The following is a 20,140-nucleotide window of genomic DNA, read 5'->3' on the forward strand; positions in this document are numbered from 1 at the left end:
GTGCACGGCGGGGGGGGGGGGGGGGGGGGGGCGGTGCCGGGAGCTCTTGGACACACCTGCTCCTTTGTGCCTTGCCGTGCGGCAGTGGTCACGTGCAGTGCTCTGTTTCTGTGATTATTTGCCGGACGTCGACTCACCGCTAGTGACTGGGGACTCCTGCGTTTGTGATTCTCTCTGCAGACACTGCTTCCAAACAAGGACCCATAGAGGCTATCCAGAAGTCGGTCCGATTGTTCGAAGAAAAGAGGTATCGAGAAATGAGGAGAAAGAATATCATTGGTCAAGTTTGTGATACCCCTAAATCTTATGATAATGTTATGCACGTAGGCTTGAGGAAGGTGACCTTCAAGTGGCAAAGAGGAAACAAAATTGGTAAGGAAACTGAGGAACGTGACACAAAGGTCGCCTCTCTTAGAAATGGCAATAATTGCACGTCTTTAGGTTCAAGCCGTTTCTCTTATAGACGTGGCAGATCTTTTGCAGAGGGTTCTGGTTTTTTGTTTGTGCAAATGTCATATATCTGTAAAATGTGTTCTAAGAGCAATATGAGAGGAGATTTTGGATTTTTAAGTGGCTCATTAAACCGAGTGGTTTTGCTTGATAACTCCAGAAGTTGCCAGTTAGCCATTTGTTCCAGTTGATATTCTTACGATCGTGTTCCCTCAAGAACATTACCGAAGAGAGACTGGATGCAAATAGAGACAGTCTTTCCTAAAACGTTGCCTATTAATTCATTTCCAGGTGAAATAACTCATGGGAGATTGTGTGACAGAAGGAGCCTGATGATGTCTCAGATCCTTCCCTCTTTTAAATGCATCGATCTATGGAGTGTTTAGGTCTGATGAGGCAAACACAGTTGTAATATAGGACTCTGGGAGCCTCCGGGACCCTGAAGTTTCTGTAGAGCTATCCATAGGCGCAGGAAACACTGGAAACAATGAAGTGCTGTAGAAATGTTATCAATTACTGTTACCAGTCTTAGCCATATATGCCCTTAGTTTAATGTCCCCAAAGATATGTTGGTGCAGTATCCACTCCTGCACACAGGCTCACTCCTGGCTACTCCCCGTGCCCCACCCTGACCCTGACCTCCTGAAGGGTCATAAGGGCTCAGAGTGTGCACCTTCGTACCTCTTCCGGGGTTTGCCAAAGTCACTTCTACTCTTTATAGGTATTTACAGGTAAGGCACAGCAAAGAGATGGCTTTCGGTTATTGGGGGACATTCAGAAACGTTTTGGGTCTTGCGATAGTAGACTCTAGGTAAGCATAACTGTAGGTGTCTGAATATAGATCCAGAATTCAAAAGAGTATTGTACATCTGAGTGACTTAAAATGACTTAGCTTTGGTGACTGAGAGCAGTGTGTTTGTTCTGTTCACAGGGGAGGGGCAGTACGGGAAGGTCTACACCTGCATCAGTGTCGACACTGGCGAATTGATGGCTATGAAGGAGGTGAGTGGTCTGGCCTTCCCGGAGGCCCTTCTGTTTGGAGGCTCTCTGTGAGACAGAGATTTGGTAAAGCAGCTCGTTTGTGAGGCCTTCTTAGCGCACAGAGCCAACTCGGGTGCCTCCGTGTTGCGTCGTCTGGGCAGATACACCGAGACGGCAGAGTAACGGGGTGTCCGACTCCGGTGCGGATCCCGGTGAGGCTGCTGAGACCGGTGCACACGTGGTTCTGCCCCCACGCAGGGATGCTCGGGGCCGTACCGGGGAGGCAGGCAGAGTTAGCCGAAGACCCAGAGCACGGTGACAACGGTAGCGTCTTGGCGGGGAGTCGGGGGAGGAGCCATCTGCAATCGGCTTCAGAAACAGCTGCAGCTAGGATGGGGGGGAGCCGGGAAAAGCCGAGGAGGCCCGTCAGGGAAACGGATACCGTTGTCGCTCGTGGGGAGACGCTTCGGGACTCCGAAGGGCAGAGGAGCGAGCCCTTCGAGTGGAGGACGAGTGTGGGGCTGCCACGGCCGTTCGTGTGGGCGCAACAGCCCCCCGCGCAGCCCCCGGGCCTCCCTTTCGCAGCTCCCGGGGCATTTCGTGTCTTCCCCGCGTGGCTCTTCCCCGCCCTGCTCCTTCAACCTCATTGTCACTTGGCCGGAAGCTTCCTGAGGGCAGAGTCCTCTCTCATCTCTGGTCATCTCAGAGATGAGACCTCATCTCATCTCAGGTCACGATCTCACGGTTCGTGGGTTCCGCGCGGAGCCCGCTTGGGATTCTCTAGGTTCCCAGAACCTAGACAGCTGTGATTGCCTACTGACCGTCTAGTGGTTTTGTGAGTTCGGTCCGCACTTCGGAGTGTGATCCCGTGAGCAGGTTGCTCGCTCATCAGTATCGTAAAGCAGGCGCATTTTATTCGCGTGGCCCGACAAAGGAAAGAAAGACCCAAAATCGAGTCACAAAGACAATGACCGTAGTCCCGTGGGTCTGGGTGGTACAAACGTCATGAGATGGCCTCCCGGCCCCCGCGTTCGAAAGGTGTCTTGTCCTGGTTTGTGGCAGGACTGACGCTAATCGACGGTTTTCTTTTCACAGATTCGATTTCAACCTAACGACCATAAAACTATCAAGGAAACTGCAGACGAATTGAAAATCTTTGAGGGCATCAAACACCCCAATCTGGTTCGGTATTTTGGTGTGGAGCTGCATAGAGTAAGCCAACTTTGGTCACACGGTTTTGTGTGAGGAATCAGTTAAGGGCGCAGGTGGAGTCCTGTTCTACATCACAGGTCTTCTCATTTCAGAGCACAGTAACTTTGCCTAATTATCAGGAAATCTCCATGAGTTACATCATTTCTGCCTTCTCTCTGAAACTAGAGGAGTTCTTCCTAAAATGTAAGTTGTAGACTGTAGTCGTTAACCCGACATTATAAAGCACTGAAACCCATCCTGCCAGTCAGAAGATTCTTCCAACGTGCCCCTTACACAGCGCGTTACTTTTTCCCCCCAGTTCTCACTGAACCGCTGTTGTGTGCGCTATCGAGTAACGCTGATTTTCCTTTTACACGTGTGTAAGGGCCCATTGTGAAACGAGAACGTTACAGCCTCAGATTCGTTTCCCCCCTTGTGTTTAGAAGTAAACACTTGGAGGGAAAGAGGATAACTTGGAGCGTCCCGGTGGAGTCTGAACTTCCGGGGGAAGTTGAACGGTGATTTTTAATGTTTTCCCAAACAGATTCGTGTCTGAAAAGGATGTGTTTCAGTACTTAATAATACATTCGTAGGGACAGCCCTGTTGGTCCCTGTCTGAGATTATATAGCAGACTTCGTTTCAGAGGTTTATGGACACTTATCACCTGCGATTTGGAGAAGACGTTCTTGTCCCAACCAGCTGTATAATTCCAGACAGAGGAGGCAGGCAGACACCTGTGTGCAGGAGCGAGAAATGGCTGCTACAAGACAGATTCAGTGTCGAGGAGGACAGGTGTAGCCTACCGTTAGAAAGAAGATTCCTTTGGGGTGTGACCTGTGACGTTTTCCAGATTCTTCGCTTAGCGTACGTGTGAACACGCGGCTGCGTCTTCTTCCACCCGCAGGAAGAAATGTACATCTTCATGGAGTACTGTGACGAGGGGACGTTAGAAGAGGTGTCGAGGCTGGGACTTCAGGAGCACGTCATCAGGCTGTATTCAAAGCAGATCACCGTTGCCATCAACGTCCTCCACGAGCACGGCATAGTTCACCGAGACATTAAAGGTAACCCCCTGGGACGCCTGGAGGGCTCAGTCGGTTCAGCGTCTGCCTCTTGATTTCGGCTCAGGTCACGATCTCACGGTTCGTGGGTTCCGCGCGGAGCCCGCTTGGGATTCTCTCTCTCTGCCCTCTCCTACATGCGGGTGCTTGCGCACGCTCTCTCGCTCGCTCGCTGTCGCTCTCGTTCTCCCTCTTGCTCTCAAACTAAACATTAAAACGAAGGTGATCCCATACTCACCTGGCTGCCGGAGACCAGACTCCTTGGTGCCCCGCACCAGAACGTGGCTGCTGCCAAGACACTCGTTCCCACTCCCACACGTCACTTCTCCACAAAGAAGTACCCTTACTGGCAATATGCTTCCACAAAGAGCCCAGTATCGAGAGGCCACGTAGAACACTTGTCTCCACCCATGAGCCGATAAGTCTGCTCTTTGCGGGTCACACTCTTTTCAGTGAGGTCTGTTTTCTAAGAGTAAAATTTGCGGGGCACCCGCAGGGCTCAGTCAGTGAAATGTCTGACTCTTGACTTTGGCTCGGGTCACGATCTCAGGGTTCATGGTTTCCAGCCCCACATCAGCCTCTGCACTGACCGCAAGGAGCCTGTTGGAGATTCTCGCACTCTCCCTCTCTCCCTGCTCTTTCCCTGCCTGTGCTCTCTCTCTTTTTCTTTCGAAATAAATAAACTTTCAAAAAAAAAATGAAATTTGCTATTTTTATAGGCTGATTTAGCCAAGCTTGTGTATTTACTAGACGTTCACTGCCGGAGCTCTTTTCCCCGTGTCCGGACTCTTTGGTATTTCCATGTGGACCTCGTGAATGTGTGAAGTGACAGTGAGTCTGAGATGGAAGCCGTGTCCTGGGCGAGAGCGTTTATTGACGCCAGCCTCCTCCAGTATAGAGTTCTGCCAATGACTGACTTGGTCACGCTGATTGATTTGAAGCGCTTTTGTTTTCTGGCGTGAGGGGAATGGTCCTGCTGGTCTCAGAACTGTCCCTCTGGCGTTTGCCCCTGGCCTTTGTATTTGGGAGTCTTCGAGGTAATTCAAGTGACGAATTACTGGTCTCCCATGGGTCCTCGAATAAAGGACTCCACTCTGTCACACAGCCTGAGGCCAGCCTAAACACGTTCACTCTAGAATTGGCTGACTTCCAGCCGGGCCCTAGACCCGGGGCGGGGATGGATTACACCAGAACCTGCTTTGGTCTGGGTGTAAGAGTTGTCCACCCTCTCTGCAGTGGCTTGCCCTGAATCCCCAGCGTCCCCCAGTCTCGTTGCCTCCCCACCTGCCCGTCTGCCGACAGCGCTGCTGGGGTCATTCTGAGCACCTGCTTAATTGGTTCTTTGTCAGGCCACGGCATTGCCTGTTTGCAGTTGTTCTGTCTCTGACCCCTGTCACAAAATGGTACCTTCCTGTCATCGGCACAGCCAGGGTCCTTGAATCAATCCATTCACTTGTGTCCTTGTGACATTTGTTATAATTCAGCACCGCCAGTGTGCACATGTGGGCCAGCTCCAGAGTCGTGAAGTTAGCGCTGTCGAGTCCGCTGTGGGGACAGCGTACCCTGGGAGCACTGGGGCGCTGAGGACTCCCTGTTAGATGTCAGCTCATCGTGTGGCTGCTTATCTGACGCGAGTGGCTCCATCATGCTTTTTGAGGAAGGTGCCACAGGACGCACGGTGCCGGAGAGATCGTGGAGCCTCGAGCTGCCCGGAGCCGGGAGCGTAAGCCCGGACTCCAGCTGGGGTACGCGAGGCACGTTGCTTGTAGAGACAGAAGCAGGCGGCAGAGCGTTGTCTTCAGGGAGAGGGTGACGTCCGTCCAGGGCGGCCTCGGTCGGCCTACGGGGCAGCGGTGCATGTGCCGGGCCTTCCGTCCGCACCCACTGTTTTCAGGGACTGACAGCACAAGCATTTGCACCATATACACAGCTCCTTTTTGTCTCTGGGTTTTTAGTGTCAGAGTTTGTGCGTGTATTTCACTTCAGAACCTATCGGTCAAAGCTGTTTGTATGGATATTAAAATTGCTTTGTATTAACATTTGCGAATAAGGCTTAAGAGTCTTTCTGTGATTATCTTTGTAAGTGGAGTTTTATGAAGCTTTGTGTAATTCAGTTTGTGAAGCAAGTCCCTGGGAGTTCTGGTTACCGTGCAAGCTTAAATGCACCTGCGTGCCCTTCTTCTTCCGGTTAGGGGCCAACATCTTCCTCACCTCGTCTGGACTCATCAAGCTCGGGGATTTCGGATGCTCCGTAAAGCTTAAAAACAACGCACAGACCATGCCGGGCGAAGTGAATAGCACCCTGGGGACCGCAGGTAGGGACTGGCCCGATCGGGCTTTGCGAAGGCGACTCATTACAGTGCGCCTGCCGTCTGGGCTTTCCATCACCCCTGTTGTCAGCTCGACCCGGGAACAGGGAGGAGGGTTTCTAAACACCTTTTCCCCCAGAGTGAGAGGCAGGAGGAAAGTTCTCCTTCTCTTCCCCGGAACACTATCGTTTGTTGTTCACATGGGGGATGTTTAAACGATTCCAGCCCAAACTCAGCCGTATGTATATTAAACACGATGGTATGGGCTGGTATGTTTTTTCCTTTTCGAACCTAACCTCTTGATTGTCCAGCACCTGTGACCGTTTCATGTCTGTCTAAAGCAGACAGGCAGTTTGGAGCATTATCGGCCCTTCTAAAGGAAAAGGAGTGGGTAGGCACACCCAAGAGTAAGTGAATGTCTTCACACACGGGGACGTGCTACCCACACAGCCACGCCCACACCTGGCCTGCTCCTCACCACGGTCCACTCTTTTGTCCCCTTTAAGAGGGACGTGCAGAAAGGGTAATTAATTTGTTTCGACTGTTCAGTGGCATAAAGCTTTTCATCCTCTTTTGTAGTGCAGGTTTCACATTTTTAATGTGAATACAGTTTATCTGAAGATTTGTCATTCAAAAATCGTCCTTTAGATAGTAATTCAGCCTCTTAAAATGTTCACTCAGAAAACTGATTCGAGATGTCTGTTGCTTTTGATATTTCCTATTACATAACTCAGAGAAAGATCTCCCTGCCTGCCCCCAGCAAATTAGTTGTGTCTTTTATGTGGAATATTAGACAATATTAATTCCATGGTTGGCTTGATTACCGTGTGCTACTGTGTTTATAACCTATTCCTATCCCCGTATCTGTGACTTTTAAAGCATACATGGCTCCAGAAGTCATCACTCGCGCAAAAGGAGAAGGCCACGGGCGTGCCGCTGACATCTGGAGTCTGGGGTGCGTTGTCATAGAGATGGTGACTGGCAAGGTAAGCGGGGGGCACACCTGGGGGCAAACCCCCGGGGGGCTCTGTACCCTGATAAGACTGGACGTGTGCTTGTATCATTTATTATCAATACCACGGACATATCTGCTAACTAGAGGCCATGACTAAAGATTAAAAAATGTGACCTGTCAGGGCACCTGGGTAGCTCGGTCGGTTAAGTGTCCGACTTCTGCTCAGGTAATGATCCCGTGGTTCATGGGTTCGAGCCCCGCATCGGGCCCTGTGCTGACAGCTCAGAGCCTGGAGCCTGCTTCAGATTCTGTGTCTCCTTCTCTCTCTACCCCTCCCCCACTTGTGCTCTGTCTCTCTCTCAAAAATAAACATTTAAAAAAAAATAAAAAATGTGACCTGTCAAAAGATACAGTACTGTGAAGACGAGTGACAGACTAGGAGCCAGATATTTATAAGATTTATAACTTCGAGCACTCTTACGAGGGAATAAAAAAAGTATGAAGCTGGAGTTAAAACACTGAGAAGCGAGGAGCTACAGAAAGAAACAGGAAGCCAGAAACTTAGGTCCGCTCAACAACTGGCATGTGAGGGCAACTTTATTCATAACTTGCCAGACTTGGAAGCAGCAACCAGGGTGTCTTTCAGTAAGTGAGTGGATGAGCAAACTGGAAATGCGGACAACGGAATATTAGGCAGCAACGAAAAGAGATGAGCTGTCAGAAGACGCCCTGGAGGAACCGTGAAAAGCATGCGACCACGTGACAGAAGCTGATCTGAAAACACCACATATGTATGGTGTGATTCCAGCACGTGACATTCCAGGAGAGGCAAAACCGTGGAGGCAGTAGAAGGATCAGTTGTTGCCAAGGGCTGTGGGAAAGGGAAGGAAGGGGGAATAGATCGAGCACAAGGATTTTTAGGGCAATGAGGCTGTTCTGTAGGACCGAGTATCTGCAAAGTCTAAAAACTTATCTTTTGGGGGGCGCCTGGGTGGCTCAGTTGGTTAAGCATCTGACTTCGGCTCAGGTCACGATCTCACAGTACGTGAGTTGAGCCCCGCGTCGGGCTCTGTGCTGACAGCTCGGAGCCGAGTCCACTTTGGATCCTCTGTCCTCCTCTCTCTGCGCCTCCCCCGCCTCACATATTCTCTCACTGTCTTTCAAAGATAAATGAGCACTAAAGAAAGTTAAAAAGTTTATTAAAAAAATTCATTTTTTGATGAAAATACTACTAAACGAGGCAAATGTATAAAGGTACCATTGTGTGTGTGTGTGTGTGTGTGTGCACATGTGTGTGTGTGCGTGCGCACGTGCAGCAGCATCATTTTTGTAAAGCAGAAGATGGTACAAACCTCTCGTGTTATTAGTAGGAAACTGTATTATACCTTGCGGCCTCTGAATGAAATAGCATTTTATTGTTATGTTTTATGATATATAAAATAACCAGAGCTTCGCACTAATAGAATTTCATGTTCACTATTCAATAAGGTAGTGTAGTAATTCCCTATAACTGTTGAGTTTTATATGTTTTCTTGACATATTTACATCATTTTATGTGTTACATTTTTTATCGTATGATGTGGCTTCTAGGTAATGCTGGGCTAACAGAACACCCACACGGGGTCGGCAGCCTACGCTGACCACCTGGTTTTGTAAATAAGGTTTTATTGGCATTCAGTCACACCCATTCATTTATACACCTTCCGTGGCTGCTGTCACACCACAGTGGGAGAACTGAGGAGTTGTGGTAGAGGTCACGTGGTCCGCAAGCCTAAAATATTTACCGTTTGGCTCTGTAGCTAAAAGTTCGCCGGCCTCTGGCATGTATTAATATCGAGGTGCCTGAAAAGACTTGAAAGTTTCTTTTTTTTTTTTTAAGGCCATGTAGTATTAAAACCTGTTTTTTCCCTCTTTTAGAGGCCTTGGCATGAATATGAACACAACTTCCAGATTATGTATAAAGTGGGCATGGGGCACAAGCCACCGATCCCTGAAAGACTAAGCCCAGAAGGAAAGGACTTCCTGTCTCACTGCCTTGAAAGTGAGCCCCGGATGAGGTGGACGGCCAGCCAGCTCCTCGACCATGCCTTCGTCAAGGTTGGGCACATCGCTGAACAGTGTTTTTCATGTTTCAGTGTTTGAGTTCTGCTTATGTCTGGCACTGAAGGAATTTGGGAACTTAGATATAAAATCCCTATATCTGGAATGGAAAGGAGGTCAACGTATTATGCCAAGGGGTTTTGTATGTTATTTTGGGGGGATAAGTGTTCATTGGGGTCCTCTGCTTGATCCATCCGGGTGTGTTTGCAGTGCACTTGAGGCTGTTAAGTGGAATTTTTAATGGAACTGGCCGGACGACCCTGTTTCTACTCTGGAGAGTGCGTAGGCTGCTTGAGTACAGGGTTAGTGATGACTAAATTCTCGGAGGTAGAGATGGAGTTAGCAATGACTACATTCCAGGAGAGTAGAGACCGGCTTAGTAATGACTCCAATCTACTAGGAGAGTGGAGACGGGGTTAGTAATGACTCCAATCTACTAGGAGAGTAGAGACGGGGTTAGTAATGACTGAGTTCTACTAGGAGAGGAGGAATGGGGTTAGTAATGACTATGACTAAATTCTAGGAGAGTAGGGACAGGATTAGTAATGACTCAAATCTAGGAGAGTAGAGATGGGGTTAGTAATGACTGAGTTCTACTAGGAGAGAGTAGAGGCAGGGTTAGTCATGACTAAATTCTGGGAGAGTAGAGACGGAGTTAGTAATGACTGAGCAGTCCGTATGTTCAGAGCTGTGATAATGGTACGCGTGCTATGTTGTGGGGTCACTGAGAAGAGCAGTTTAATCCAGCTAGGTAATCTCAGATATTGCTTGCTCTGGAATGAGATGCCTGAGCTGTGTGGGAGGGTTTGGAGGGGTCAGGCAGGGAGGGAGGGGTATGGCAGGGTGAAGAGGGTAAGACAGTCAAGGAACTGTGTGTGTAGATGGATCCTAGGATGTGGAAACTGGTAAAAGGTAAGGCTGGAAAAGTAAGCAGGCGCCGCGTGAAGGAATTTCAGTTTTATTATAAGCATAATAGTAAATAGTGCTTTAGAATGATCCTTCTGGCAACAGAATAGTGAGGAAGTTGCTGATACAGCTAATAGGCTGGGCATGGGGGGTGAGGGGCGAATTATCAGCAATATTTAGGGGTTAAAATGGCCACCACCAAGTAGCTGATGAGCTGAGAAAGGCGAGTGAGGGTGGGGTCCAGGACGGCTCCCAGGCCCCGGCTTGGGTCACCAGGTTAGAGACCCCGTTGGCCAAGAGGGGTACAGAGGCAGCTGGCGGGGTGCTGAGTCATGGAGGTGGCGGTTCTGTCTGTGGCAGATCACGGTCGAGGCGCGTTTGGAACGTCTGCTCAGAGACTTCAGATGGGCACGTAGGTGTTGCGGGCCCGCGCCCGGGAGAGAGTGGGGCCCAGATGCAGACCTGGGAGACAGAACGTTGCTGGGAGAGTATTTCAGGGAGAAGTGGGGTGCCCGTGAAACCCTGGGGAAAACAACACTGGAAGGGCCTTGCAGGGGAGCCCCCGATAGAGGAAAGGATGATGCGGAAGAGAGGAGTGACCACGTTCATGGGTGGGTGGAATTAGGGAACAGACAGCTGGATTTGCTCTGTAGATATTAAGGATCTGTGATTAAAAAGACACTAATTTCTTTGTTATAAAGCATACAGACAGACTCTTACCGCTTTCAGTGGTCAGGCGACAGAGCAGTGACTTAGCTCTGACCTTACTCGCCGCACCAGCCGAGCCTCCCCCCGCCGGCTCAGCGCTGGGAACGTGGAGGCGGCGGCAGTGACTCACCGTGAGTTGTGCAGGGACCGTGAATCGTGTTCAGCTCTCTCCTGCCTCCCTCACAGGTTTGCACAGATGAAGAATGAAGCCAGTCGGTCTGTGGCCTGGTGGTGTGTGTGCTCGGAGAATTCTCTCAATCACTACTGTATGTAATATTTACATAGAGACTGTGCCGAGAAGCAGTGTAAGCCTTTTTAACCTTCCAAGACTGAAGACTGCACAGGCGACAAGCGTCACTTGTCCTGCTGCTCCTGTCTGTTCGATGCGGCGCGGGGCCCTTCCGCGTGACGGTGTCCACGAGGTAAAGAAGCTGCATGTTAAGTGCCATTACTACTGTACACGGACCATCGCCTCTGTCACCTGTTTCTCGTGTGACTGAGGACCGTGACGTCAGTGTAGTATTTTTGACCTTCCCAGGTTCAAAAGCAGTTGTAGTGTTATCGGTGTCCTGGGCCTTGTTGTTAAACTTCTTGTTTGTCGAGTGCACTGACTGTGAAACCTTACCCTTTTGTCGTTGGCAAGCCACGGGCTTGTTACGCAAAGGCTGATTGATGAAATTTCAGAAAAAGGTTCTTTTTTCAATAAATGGTTTATTTTAGGAAAGTTCAGTTATACTGTCTCTTAATGGTTATCAGCTTCAGGGCCTAGACGTTACCTGAGACAGAGGTGTGTTGCTCTCACTTGTGTGTTCCCGTACCAAAGGGGTGCAGTCAGATGCACTAGAGACCGGCGCCGTCCTTCAGGACCTAGGACCTGCTGGGTTTTCGTGAAGAGTGAAGCAGACAAAGGAAACACCACTCAGGATGCAAGAGGGCCCCTTTAAATTCTCCTACGTCACCCGGGCAGTGTGGGAGGGTGAAAGGGTAAGCCTCGTTACCGCATGCTGGATGGAGGCCATCGATGTGTACCCCAGGATGGAGAGGTGACAGGTGAGTGGTAGGCACCGCCGAATGAGCTCTTGAGGAGAAAGCATCTTTGTCAGAAGGTGACCTTCCAGCAGTTAGTTCTCTAAACTAGCCCAAAGTATATGTCATTGATGGTGTTCTTTGGTTTCTTTTTTGCGATTAAGTTTTTAAAAGATTGAGCTTAAAGCTTCCTGAGATCTTTTCGGAAGCTGACACTGAACGGCTGACTCTGGGAGACTCATTTCTCCGGCACGTTGTGCGTTCACCTTCCCTCCTGGGCGGTAGTCCCCTTCGAGAGATGAATGGCCAGAGAACGTTGGCATCACAGCAGGATTATACAGACACTTAGATTTTTTAAAAACATTTCAGCTCTTTCAAACAGCTCTTTGAGGTAGAATTCACCTGATCTTGGACGGATACCGTTAGGTGACTCTCCGTAATCAGTTGTACGTTTGTACAGCCGGCCGTCTTCACAGTTTGTCTCAGAACACCCCTCCACGGAGAAGCCTCGTATCCGCTTGGATCCCCCTTCCCTAGCCGTAGGTGACCACTCAGCCACCTCTTCTGATAGCTCGCCCTTTCCGGGCACGCCGTTCAGACGAATTTGACTATACGTGGTCTTTTGCGTCCGGCCTCCTTCACTGAGCTTGGTACTTCTGAGGCTTATCCGGGCCCTTGCACGCCCCAGGACTTTCTTCCTCTGCGGTGCCGAGCGCTCCAGTGGGTGCAGACGCTGCACACGCGACTTCTTCACCGACGAGCTCCCTGCTTTGCTTATTCGGGGCAGCGCTGCTCTGAACATTCACTCGCACATGTTCGCGTGGACAGACGTTTTCATCTCTCTCGGCAGTGGGACTTCTGGGCCACGTGGCGAATCCACGCTCAGTATTTTAAGAACGTGCCAAACTGTTCCCGCGGTGGCCACACGTCCTGCGCTCCCACCGGCCACGTGCGAGGGTTCTGGCTCCTCCATAACCTCCACGGGACTTGTCCTTCTGATGGCGTCCACTCTGTGGGAAACGCTGGCTCACTGGGGGCTTGGTCCGCATTTCACTGAGGAGGGTGAACATTTTTTCTCCTGCGTGTTGGCCATTTGTATCTTCTTTGGTGACATGTCTGTTCAGGTCCTTTGCCCATCTTTTAATTGGGGTATTTGTTGTCTGATTGAATCGTGAGAGGTTTTTATATATTTTGGATACAAGCCCTTTACCAGGGATATGATTTATAGTCGTTTTTTTCTCCCCGTCTGTCTTTTCTCTTAATGGTGTCTTTTGAAATCTGGCTCATTAACTTGTTCTTTATTGCATGCTCTCTTGATATCCTATCTAAGAAATCATTACCGGGCCCAAGGTCATGAAGATTTACACTTAGGTTTTCTTCAAAGACTTTTCATAGTTTCTGCTCTTATGTTTAGGCTCACCGTCAGTTTGTAGGTAATTGTCATGTGTGACGTCGGTAGGGTTCACCGTGCACTTCAAGTGACTCGTTCCCTAACTTCCACTGTGGATGAGACAGAGACGTGGAGGAGGAGCTGCCCCACCCACCGCCACCCCTGTCCTGGAGCCTCGGCCTTTCTGCCTCAGATGCGCACCACTCGTTCTAGGCGCTGCCCCGTGTGGGCAGGGGGTGGGGTACTGTGGTTTTGCGATGTTATTTTGCATAAACTTTAGAAGTCTGAGCCACCCTGCACAGGTTGATCACCTTTGTTAATTCTCTCCACTGCTCTCCTTCCTCATCGTTTGCAAACATCCAGATGGAAATGGCTCTGGGCTGCACTGGTAACTCCTGATTTCCTAAAGTGCTTGGGAGGGATCCCGCTAGAGACTACAGAGCAAGAAAAAGTGCGATTTGTGTGGTGTAATGCGGTTTTGAAGTCCAAAGGGATTGTTATTCCAGAATCGTAACTTTGTATTCATGCTGCTTACCTCCTTAAATTTCAACAGAACAGAGATGCCAGAAATGTCAAAGATACCCAGTTTCTCCAACATGCAAAACAAGACTTTCCTTTCATATGAAAACAAAATGTTAAAGGTAAAAATTGTATGAGTCTTATTCAGTGGGAAGCTTTACTAACATGGTCGTAGGAGTATTTTCTAGATACTGAAAAGATCTAAGTAGGTACTTGATAAGTGCTTGTCAGACCATTCAGAACCTTAATATTGAAGCAGAACGAGGCTGCAGGGGCTGAGGAATGCCTCGTTTCGAGCTGCTTATCCTTCACTGGAGAAAGCTTTGCTTTTTTTCACCACCAACTCTGCTTCAACGTACTGTGTATAACGTCCTGGATTTTATTTTGGCCCGTTTGCATTTAAGAAAGGTTCTTACTTTTACTTCAGGAAAGGGAATCAAAAGAAGACCATGGAAGGTCACTTACTAAAGCGTCTGAGTCAGCGCCCCCTTCATCTCACCAGCCTTCCCTGAGTGCCCGGTGCCCCGGCCCTGCCCTGGAGGGCTGATGCTCTCAGGAGACATGCGCTAACCATTTAGGTCAAGTTTCCCTACTCTGTTTCTGACACCTTAGCGGTTGGTGACAGGTGCTGGGAATGGTACAGGATGTCATGGGTCTAGAGAAACCTGAGTACGTGAGTCCCCTACCCTCCTCTCAAGTTGTAGGGCGGTGCTTGGCGGCACCGTTGCCTTAGGACTGAAAGCCTGGAAGCCTGTGGAGTGGTTGGTTTTCGTTTACCCTTGTGGAAACTCTGGAAATACTCAAAACACAAGCCAGGGGTGCGGGAGCGCGTTGCAGATTGTGGTGTGCGTTCTTTCGTGGCTGACGCGTCAGGCTCCTGTGCCGCTCGGGGCGCTCCGTGCGGAGGGAGCCTCACACGGGCCCCTTGGTGGGGGGGGTGGGGGGGGGGAGGGAGGGGAGGGGGGGTGGCCTTGAGAAGGGACTTGCCCTTCCGTCTGGCATGTCGATCAAGGAAGTGAGCTTCATTCAATCCTGGCAAAAAATTAAAAAATGGTTTTAAAAATGGTTTTTAATTAAATCTCTAGGGATACTTTTAGGAAATCATCCTCCTCCGATGCAACCAATTCTTTATCTGCGCAGCCACAGTGTCCTCGTAGAGGCGGGGAAGAAGCCACAAAAGAGGGAGTTTCAGCAGCTGGCGTGACATTCCCACGCGATTCCTTGGCAAAGGCAGCAAATGACCGCGAGTCTGGCCCTGGGGGAGGGGCCGCGCCCCCGTCCAGGGCGTCCAGCCCCACGTCATTCGTCTTAAGAGCCACTGAGCTGGCTTCCCAGTTTGCACACGCAGCAGCTCCCGGCAGTGTGGACGCACGGGAAGCCTGCGCACGCGCGTCACGGAGCTGCGTCCACCGGGGAGCCGCCTCTCGCCCCCGCCCTGGCAGCGCTAGGCGTTAGGACCCGTTTTGTCGGAGGAAGAGCATTTACGAGGAGAACCGGGGCCGGGAACGCGAGCGGCCCTGCGGGGTCGCAGGTGGGGCGGTGCCCTCGCACCATCGCTGCCGCCCCGAACACCGTCCTCCGCAAGCCCCGCGCAAGCCCCGCCCGCTGAAGGAGGGCGGACACCGGGTTCCCGGGGGAACCCGGCGCACGGTGACCCGGGGGGCTGATACCGCGGGCGCCCTGCCCGGAAGCTCCGGGAAGGGCGGGACGGTTCGCGGCCAGTGCGGACGCGGCCGGCAGCCCGGTGGTGCGGCCCCGACGCTCCTCCAGTGGCCGCGCTGGAAACCGGCTGCCCCCGGAGCATTTGTCCTCACCTGGGCCTAGCAAGTCGGTGAAGAGTCTGACCAGTGCCTCCGGGCAAGCTGGGTTGGTTAAACCGCGTTTTGAGCAGAGAACGGGTACCCTTTGGTCACTTTTGTCCATATTTAGGAGTAAGTGCTACACTCTCTGCAAAGCTGAATCCGTTTCGCATGGGGACCAGCCAGGCCGCTGTTCCATTCTACCGGCAGAGAAACCGGAAGCTGCCAGGGCCCCTTCCGGTGACGTCACATCATCTCTTTCTACGTCATGGCTGCATGATTAGCATTGGATTTTACTGCTAGGTCACTGTGTTTCAGATCCACTTTTACGGATATGTTGGGAAAATATTAATGTTTTTAATTTTTAAACACCAGTGGCTACTACTTTTACAAGGTTTTGCATGCACTCATTTAGAGAATACAGCAAGTCAAGAGATACTCCAGTACTACTGTGGGATCCTATGAAAAGGGTTGTGGTCTCTCTAAAAAAAAAAGCAAGATGATAGACTCACAGAGCGCATGAGTTCCTCCTCCACGGTTGCTCCTGGTCCTTTAGCAGGCCCAGAATCTGTCCACTGCCCCTGGCTGCAAGCTGCATTTTGGATGGCTGGGGATTTTGGTAAAGAAAGTCACTCTGTGGAGTTGGTTTCCTAGAAGAAGTGCATCAAACTCCCTGCCTCAAAGCTGCAGGAAGCCCTGGGTGTGGCTGTCCAGAGTGCAGGAAAACGGTGTTTTCGTCTGCTATGCTGGATCCCAGCGCGGGCTCTGGGCAGGGCTGACCCAAGCTACAGTGGGATGAAAATGTCAGGACGTGAAGCTCTTCAGGGCACGCCACCAGGGAGCACTACAGGGGGCTTAAACCCCATGGGGTCTTAATTCGGGGACAAATCTACATCCCGGGAGCCAGAACAGCTCCTTGCTGAAGAGATTCTGGCATCTGTGAGACCTGCACACAGGTTAAGGGGCCCAGGGATGGGTCTTTCCAAGGTTCTGTGCTCGTCTCTGCCATTACAGCAGCAGGGTAGGAGGAAAACCAGATCCCCGTGCCTCCTGACAAAATGCTTCTTCGTGGGAGGGCAGACAGCCGAAGAGAGGACAGGCTCTGTCCCCAGCACCCCGCATTCTCTCGCTGCCTAAGGCAATTCTGAGAAGTTGTGCGACGAGTCCTTTCCCAGGAGAGCATTCTGCCTGCCCTCCTCCGACCTGGACCCACGGCACGGGTGCGCAGCCTGCGTCTGTCTGCTTGTCAGATCCTGTGTTTGGTCCCAGAACCAATTCAGAAAAAAAATAAATGTCTCAGGGCCCCTTTTATGTTCTGAAGTGAAGGCAGGGTATATGTTATTAGAACTTAATCACCACTGTATTGAATGGGGGGGGGGTGACAGGAAAGTGACACGTTTTTGGACACCTCAGGGTGGTTTCTGAGCACTTTGGGAAGTCGCGAGGTGGAGGGCAGCTTTCTTATCTCTGATCCCTCTTTTGTTTAGTGCTTTAGGATTCTTACAGTGTGTTTACCCTTGAAACAGCCCAAGAGGTAGGTGTTATCACCTTCGTTTTACCAACGGGGAAGCTGGGACTCGTGGCAAAATGACTGGCCCGAGGTCTCGGAGCGAGTTAGCGGCAGAGTGCTGTGAGGGCGGACCACACAGCTCAGGGATGACGGACTCTGACCGCTTTACTCTGTCCCCTGCGGAGCACGGAGTCCCCAGCGGAGAGCGGCCCCCACATCCAGGTGCAGGTTGACACATGGGAACACGTATACAGACACGTAAGCCGCTCCAGGGGCCTGCGGGGGATCTGCCCACACCTCTCTATTCTTTTTGCTTTGTGGGAACCGTGCGTCTGAAGCCAGCACGTGGCCTTACGCAGGGCGAGCACACGCGTGGGGCACATCCACCCTGCTCTCAGGCCCGGGCCTCACCGGAACGCCCGTCCCACAGCCAGAGTTTGTTCCTCTTCTCCCTTCTGCAGCTTATGTCCACGATACGTTACTGTCCCTCGAGCAGAGAGAGCTTCTGTAGAGACGACGCCTTTCAGTACTATTTGCCCAGCTTCTTCTGGGAGCACAGAATAGACCTCTGTCCTGAGCAGCGTGTCGCTGAGCACAGAAAGGCTTCTCCCGCTTAACTCTTCGCGCTTGGAAATACCGTCGGTCCAAGTGCCGTCACGTCTTGACCCGAGAGGACACAGTGGCCGGTTCCTACGTGTTCTCCACCAGAAGCGTCGCTGCCTCTCTTTTGTGTTTTGTGTTAGGCCTGTGGGGCCTGGCGGCGGCTTGCAGAAGCCCTGCGTGTGCCTGTCACTCCCAAGAACACCTTCCATGCCCAGGAGCAGCCCTCGTTCGTGGTGTGAGTCTGGGCTTCTGGGAGAGACGTGGAAGCCCAGGGGGTGCTTGTACCCCGTGTCTGCTCCAGCCTGACCCTGCTCAGAGGAGTCCCGTGGCCCCTGCATGGTGTTTGCACCAAAGGAGCCTGTCCTCGTTTGAGGGACCCAGTTTCTACCAGCTACTGAGGTGGGCAGCGGACGTAAAGTCATTTCTCAAATCACTGCAGACCGGAATGCTTACGATTTTTCCATTCGGTTTCCTCAGGGAACTGGCCACATCTTCAAGGCTTGGGCCAGGGAGACTCCGAAAACCAGACCTCACTGGGCCTCACGCTGTGTCCGACAGCCGCGCTCAGCCCCCCCCCCCCCGGCACCGCCACACCCCTTGAGCACGCGCTCCGGGCTCCTGCCCCTGCGCCTCCTGCCGGGAGGGCCCCTTCCGGCTGCCCCTGGCGTGCGGAGTCCCGCCTGTCCCTCCCGGCAGTGCTGCGGGGTCACTGCCACCTGGACACCAGGGCCACGGCCGGGTGGAAGAGAGAGCCGGGTGGAAGCGCGCGGCGGCCTGTGTAAACACGTACCACAGAGAGCCAAACACTTTAATTGGTTTGTTTTTTTTGGAGGCATAATTTAGTCATCTTACCTAAAGCGCCTTTCACTCTCTCGCGATCCAGTACAGAAAACTCAGCACCAAAGAATGAAGGGGAACCCCTCCGTTCCCCATCCCTGCCCTCCCCCTGTGCCTCAGATCCCCCCCGAATGATCACAAAATAAGGCTTACACTCAACCGCACACCATTCTTACTCATGTGTTCTTTCTCTTACACTCACACACACACACACACACACACACACGAAAAGAAAACCAAAACCCACTAAAGTGTGATGGGGGAAAAAAGATTTAAGAACATCTTCCTCCCCATCTGGCATCGAGACCAGACTCCCTGGCTTCCCAGCAGGGGCTCACCCCGCTTCGTCCCTGGGTCCCACTAAGGATGACAGCGTCCACCAGTCCCCAAGGTCCCCTCTGGGTGCTGATGTGTCCGGGGTCAGTCGTTCCGTTTCTGCTTGCTGTCGATGTTGCCGTAGGCAGAGCCCTTGTCGATTTCTGTCACCCCAATCATCCATCGGACTCCCATGGAGGCTGCGGAGATGGGAAGGCAGGGACTTAGGAGGAGCCTTTGAGGGAGATGCCGACGGGAAAGCCATCTGCAAGGCTGCAGCATGAGCTGAGTGGCTAACCTGGGCCCGTTGCGTCCTCCTGCTGCACGGTTACCCTTGAGCACGAGCGTCAGGATAGACCGACACTAAAACAGAGCAAGGCTGTTCTGCTGGGGGGTTTTATGCTCCTTCGGCCCTTCGAATTGCGTGAGCCACGCTCCACTATACGCAGAGGCTTACGGAATTCCTCTGCTTCCCGTGGGGCCCCCGAGGCAGAGAGTATTCCCTCGCGAATGCAGGGCAGGTGCTTACTAAGGCCCCTCAGCGAAGCCTGATAGCCCCCCCAGGAGCCTGGAGATTGCTAGGGCTCAAGTATCTGTTCGGTGCCCGGCACTGCTGTTGGTATAACTATAGAGCAGAGAACAAGGAAAGTCTGCAGAAAGCCTTTTCTCCAAGCGAGGTTTGGCCCAAACAGAGAATGGGAGGGACACTCGTGAGAACCCAGCTGAGCCACCAGGAAGCTGGCAAACAAGGCCAAGTTCAGATGCTGTAGTTAAAGCTACTCCCTCCGAGAGGGCAGACTCGGTGAGCTCGCTCAGGGCAGGGAGCTCGTCTTAATCACCCTGATGAGCCCAGCACCAAACACCCCAGGCCCGGCAGACTGTGTCGCACACGTTTCAGAATGGATAAATGGGTGACAGCTGAAATCTCCGTGACGCACGTGTTTAAAAACTCGAGCAGCGTGGCCAGTGAACCATCGGTCAGGCACCCGTGGAGCTGACTGGCGTGCCTGAGCACAGCCCGGCCTGATGGGGCCCGGGTATCCCACGGGCCAGTGACAAACCAGCCGGGCTTCAGCCTGGGCCAGTTCTAAGGAGGACCCGTCCCAGTGGCCGAACCACCGTGCGGCGGCTGCGATGAGAGCGTAGAGAGTAAAGAGGTGCGTAAAACATCAGCCCCGTTGCCCAAAGGCCTTATAAGGGGAACAAGACACACGGCAATCCAAGACAGAGTGCAGGGAGGCTGGGGCTCGCAGCTGATGAGGCGTAGGGGCAGGGGGCACAGGGCAGTCTGCTCCTCCAGAGCTCCTGGGGACCCCATCTCCTGGGGGAGAGAGTTCAGCCCGTTTGGCTGTCACCACACACCTTCATCACCAAGGAACCAGGTTCTCCCAAAGGCACGGGTCTCTGCCCCCTCCCTCCTCCCTCTGGAGACCCTGACCACAGGAGCTGCCTGTCACCCAGCCAGCAGGCGGCAGGGGG

General features: G+C 52.1%; 2 protein-coding genes across 17 annotated transcripts in view; one reads left to right on the forward strand and one right to left on the reverse strand.

Annotated features, from left to right (window-relative positions):
- The window catches only part of MAP3K4 (mitogen-activated protein kinase kinase kinase 4), a 113,033-nt gene extending 101,647 nt beyond the window's left edge, over window positions 1-11,386 (forward strand). For 5 of the 10 annotated variants that reach the window (XM_078447537.2, XM_078447538.2, XM_078447539.2 and 2 more), the window contains 8 exons: window positions 181-372; window positions 1,382-1,452; window positions 2,527-2,643; window positions 3,528-3,687; window positions 5,877-5,999; window positions 6,873-6,979; window positions 8,866-9,045; window positions 10,849-11,386. In XM_078447537.2, coding sequence (XP_078303663.1) covers window positions 181-372; window positions 1,382-1,452; window positions 2,527-2,643; window positions 3,528-3,687; window positions 5,877-5,999; window positions 6,873-6,979; window positions 8,866-9,045; window positions 10,849-10,869 — 971 coding nt within the window. In that variant the 3' untranslated portion in view covers window positions 10,870-11,386. Of the gene's footprint in view, window positions 1-180; window positions 373-1,381; window positions 1,453-2,526; window positions 2,645-2,735; window positions 2,828-3,266; window positions 3,382-3,527; window positions 3,688-5,876; window positions 6,000-6,872; window positions 6,980-8,865; window positions 9,046-10,848 lie in introns of those variants that run through there. The other 5 variants (XM_078447543.2, XM_078447542.2, XR_013555847.2 and 2 more) reach the window with 5 other exon arrangements.
- A 6,913-nt stretch (window positions 11,387-18,299) lies between these two features.
- The window catches only part of AGPAT4 (1-acylglycerol-3-phosphate O-acyltransferase 4), a 127,269-nt gene continuing 125,428 nt past the window's right edge, over window positions 18,300-20,140 (reverse strand). For all 7 annotated transcript variants that reach the window (XM_060617045.3, XM_081795785.1, XM_060617047.3 and 4 more), the window contains one exon: window positions 18,300-18,861. In XM_060617045.3, coding sequence (XP_060473028.2) covers window positions 18,767-18,861 — 95 coding nt within the window. In that variant the 3' untranslated portion in view covers window positions 18,300-18,766. The remainder of the gene's footprint in view (window positions 18,862-20,140) is intronic.

This window comes from Panthera onca, chromosome B2 (assembly GCF_046562875.1).
Source record: "Panthera onca isolate mPanOnc1 chromosome B2, mPanOnc1 haplotype 2, whole genome shotgun sequence".
Classification (NCBI taxonomy): Eukaryota; Metazoa; Chordata; class Mammalia; order Carnivora; family Felidae; genus Panthera; species Panthera onca.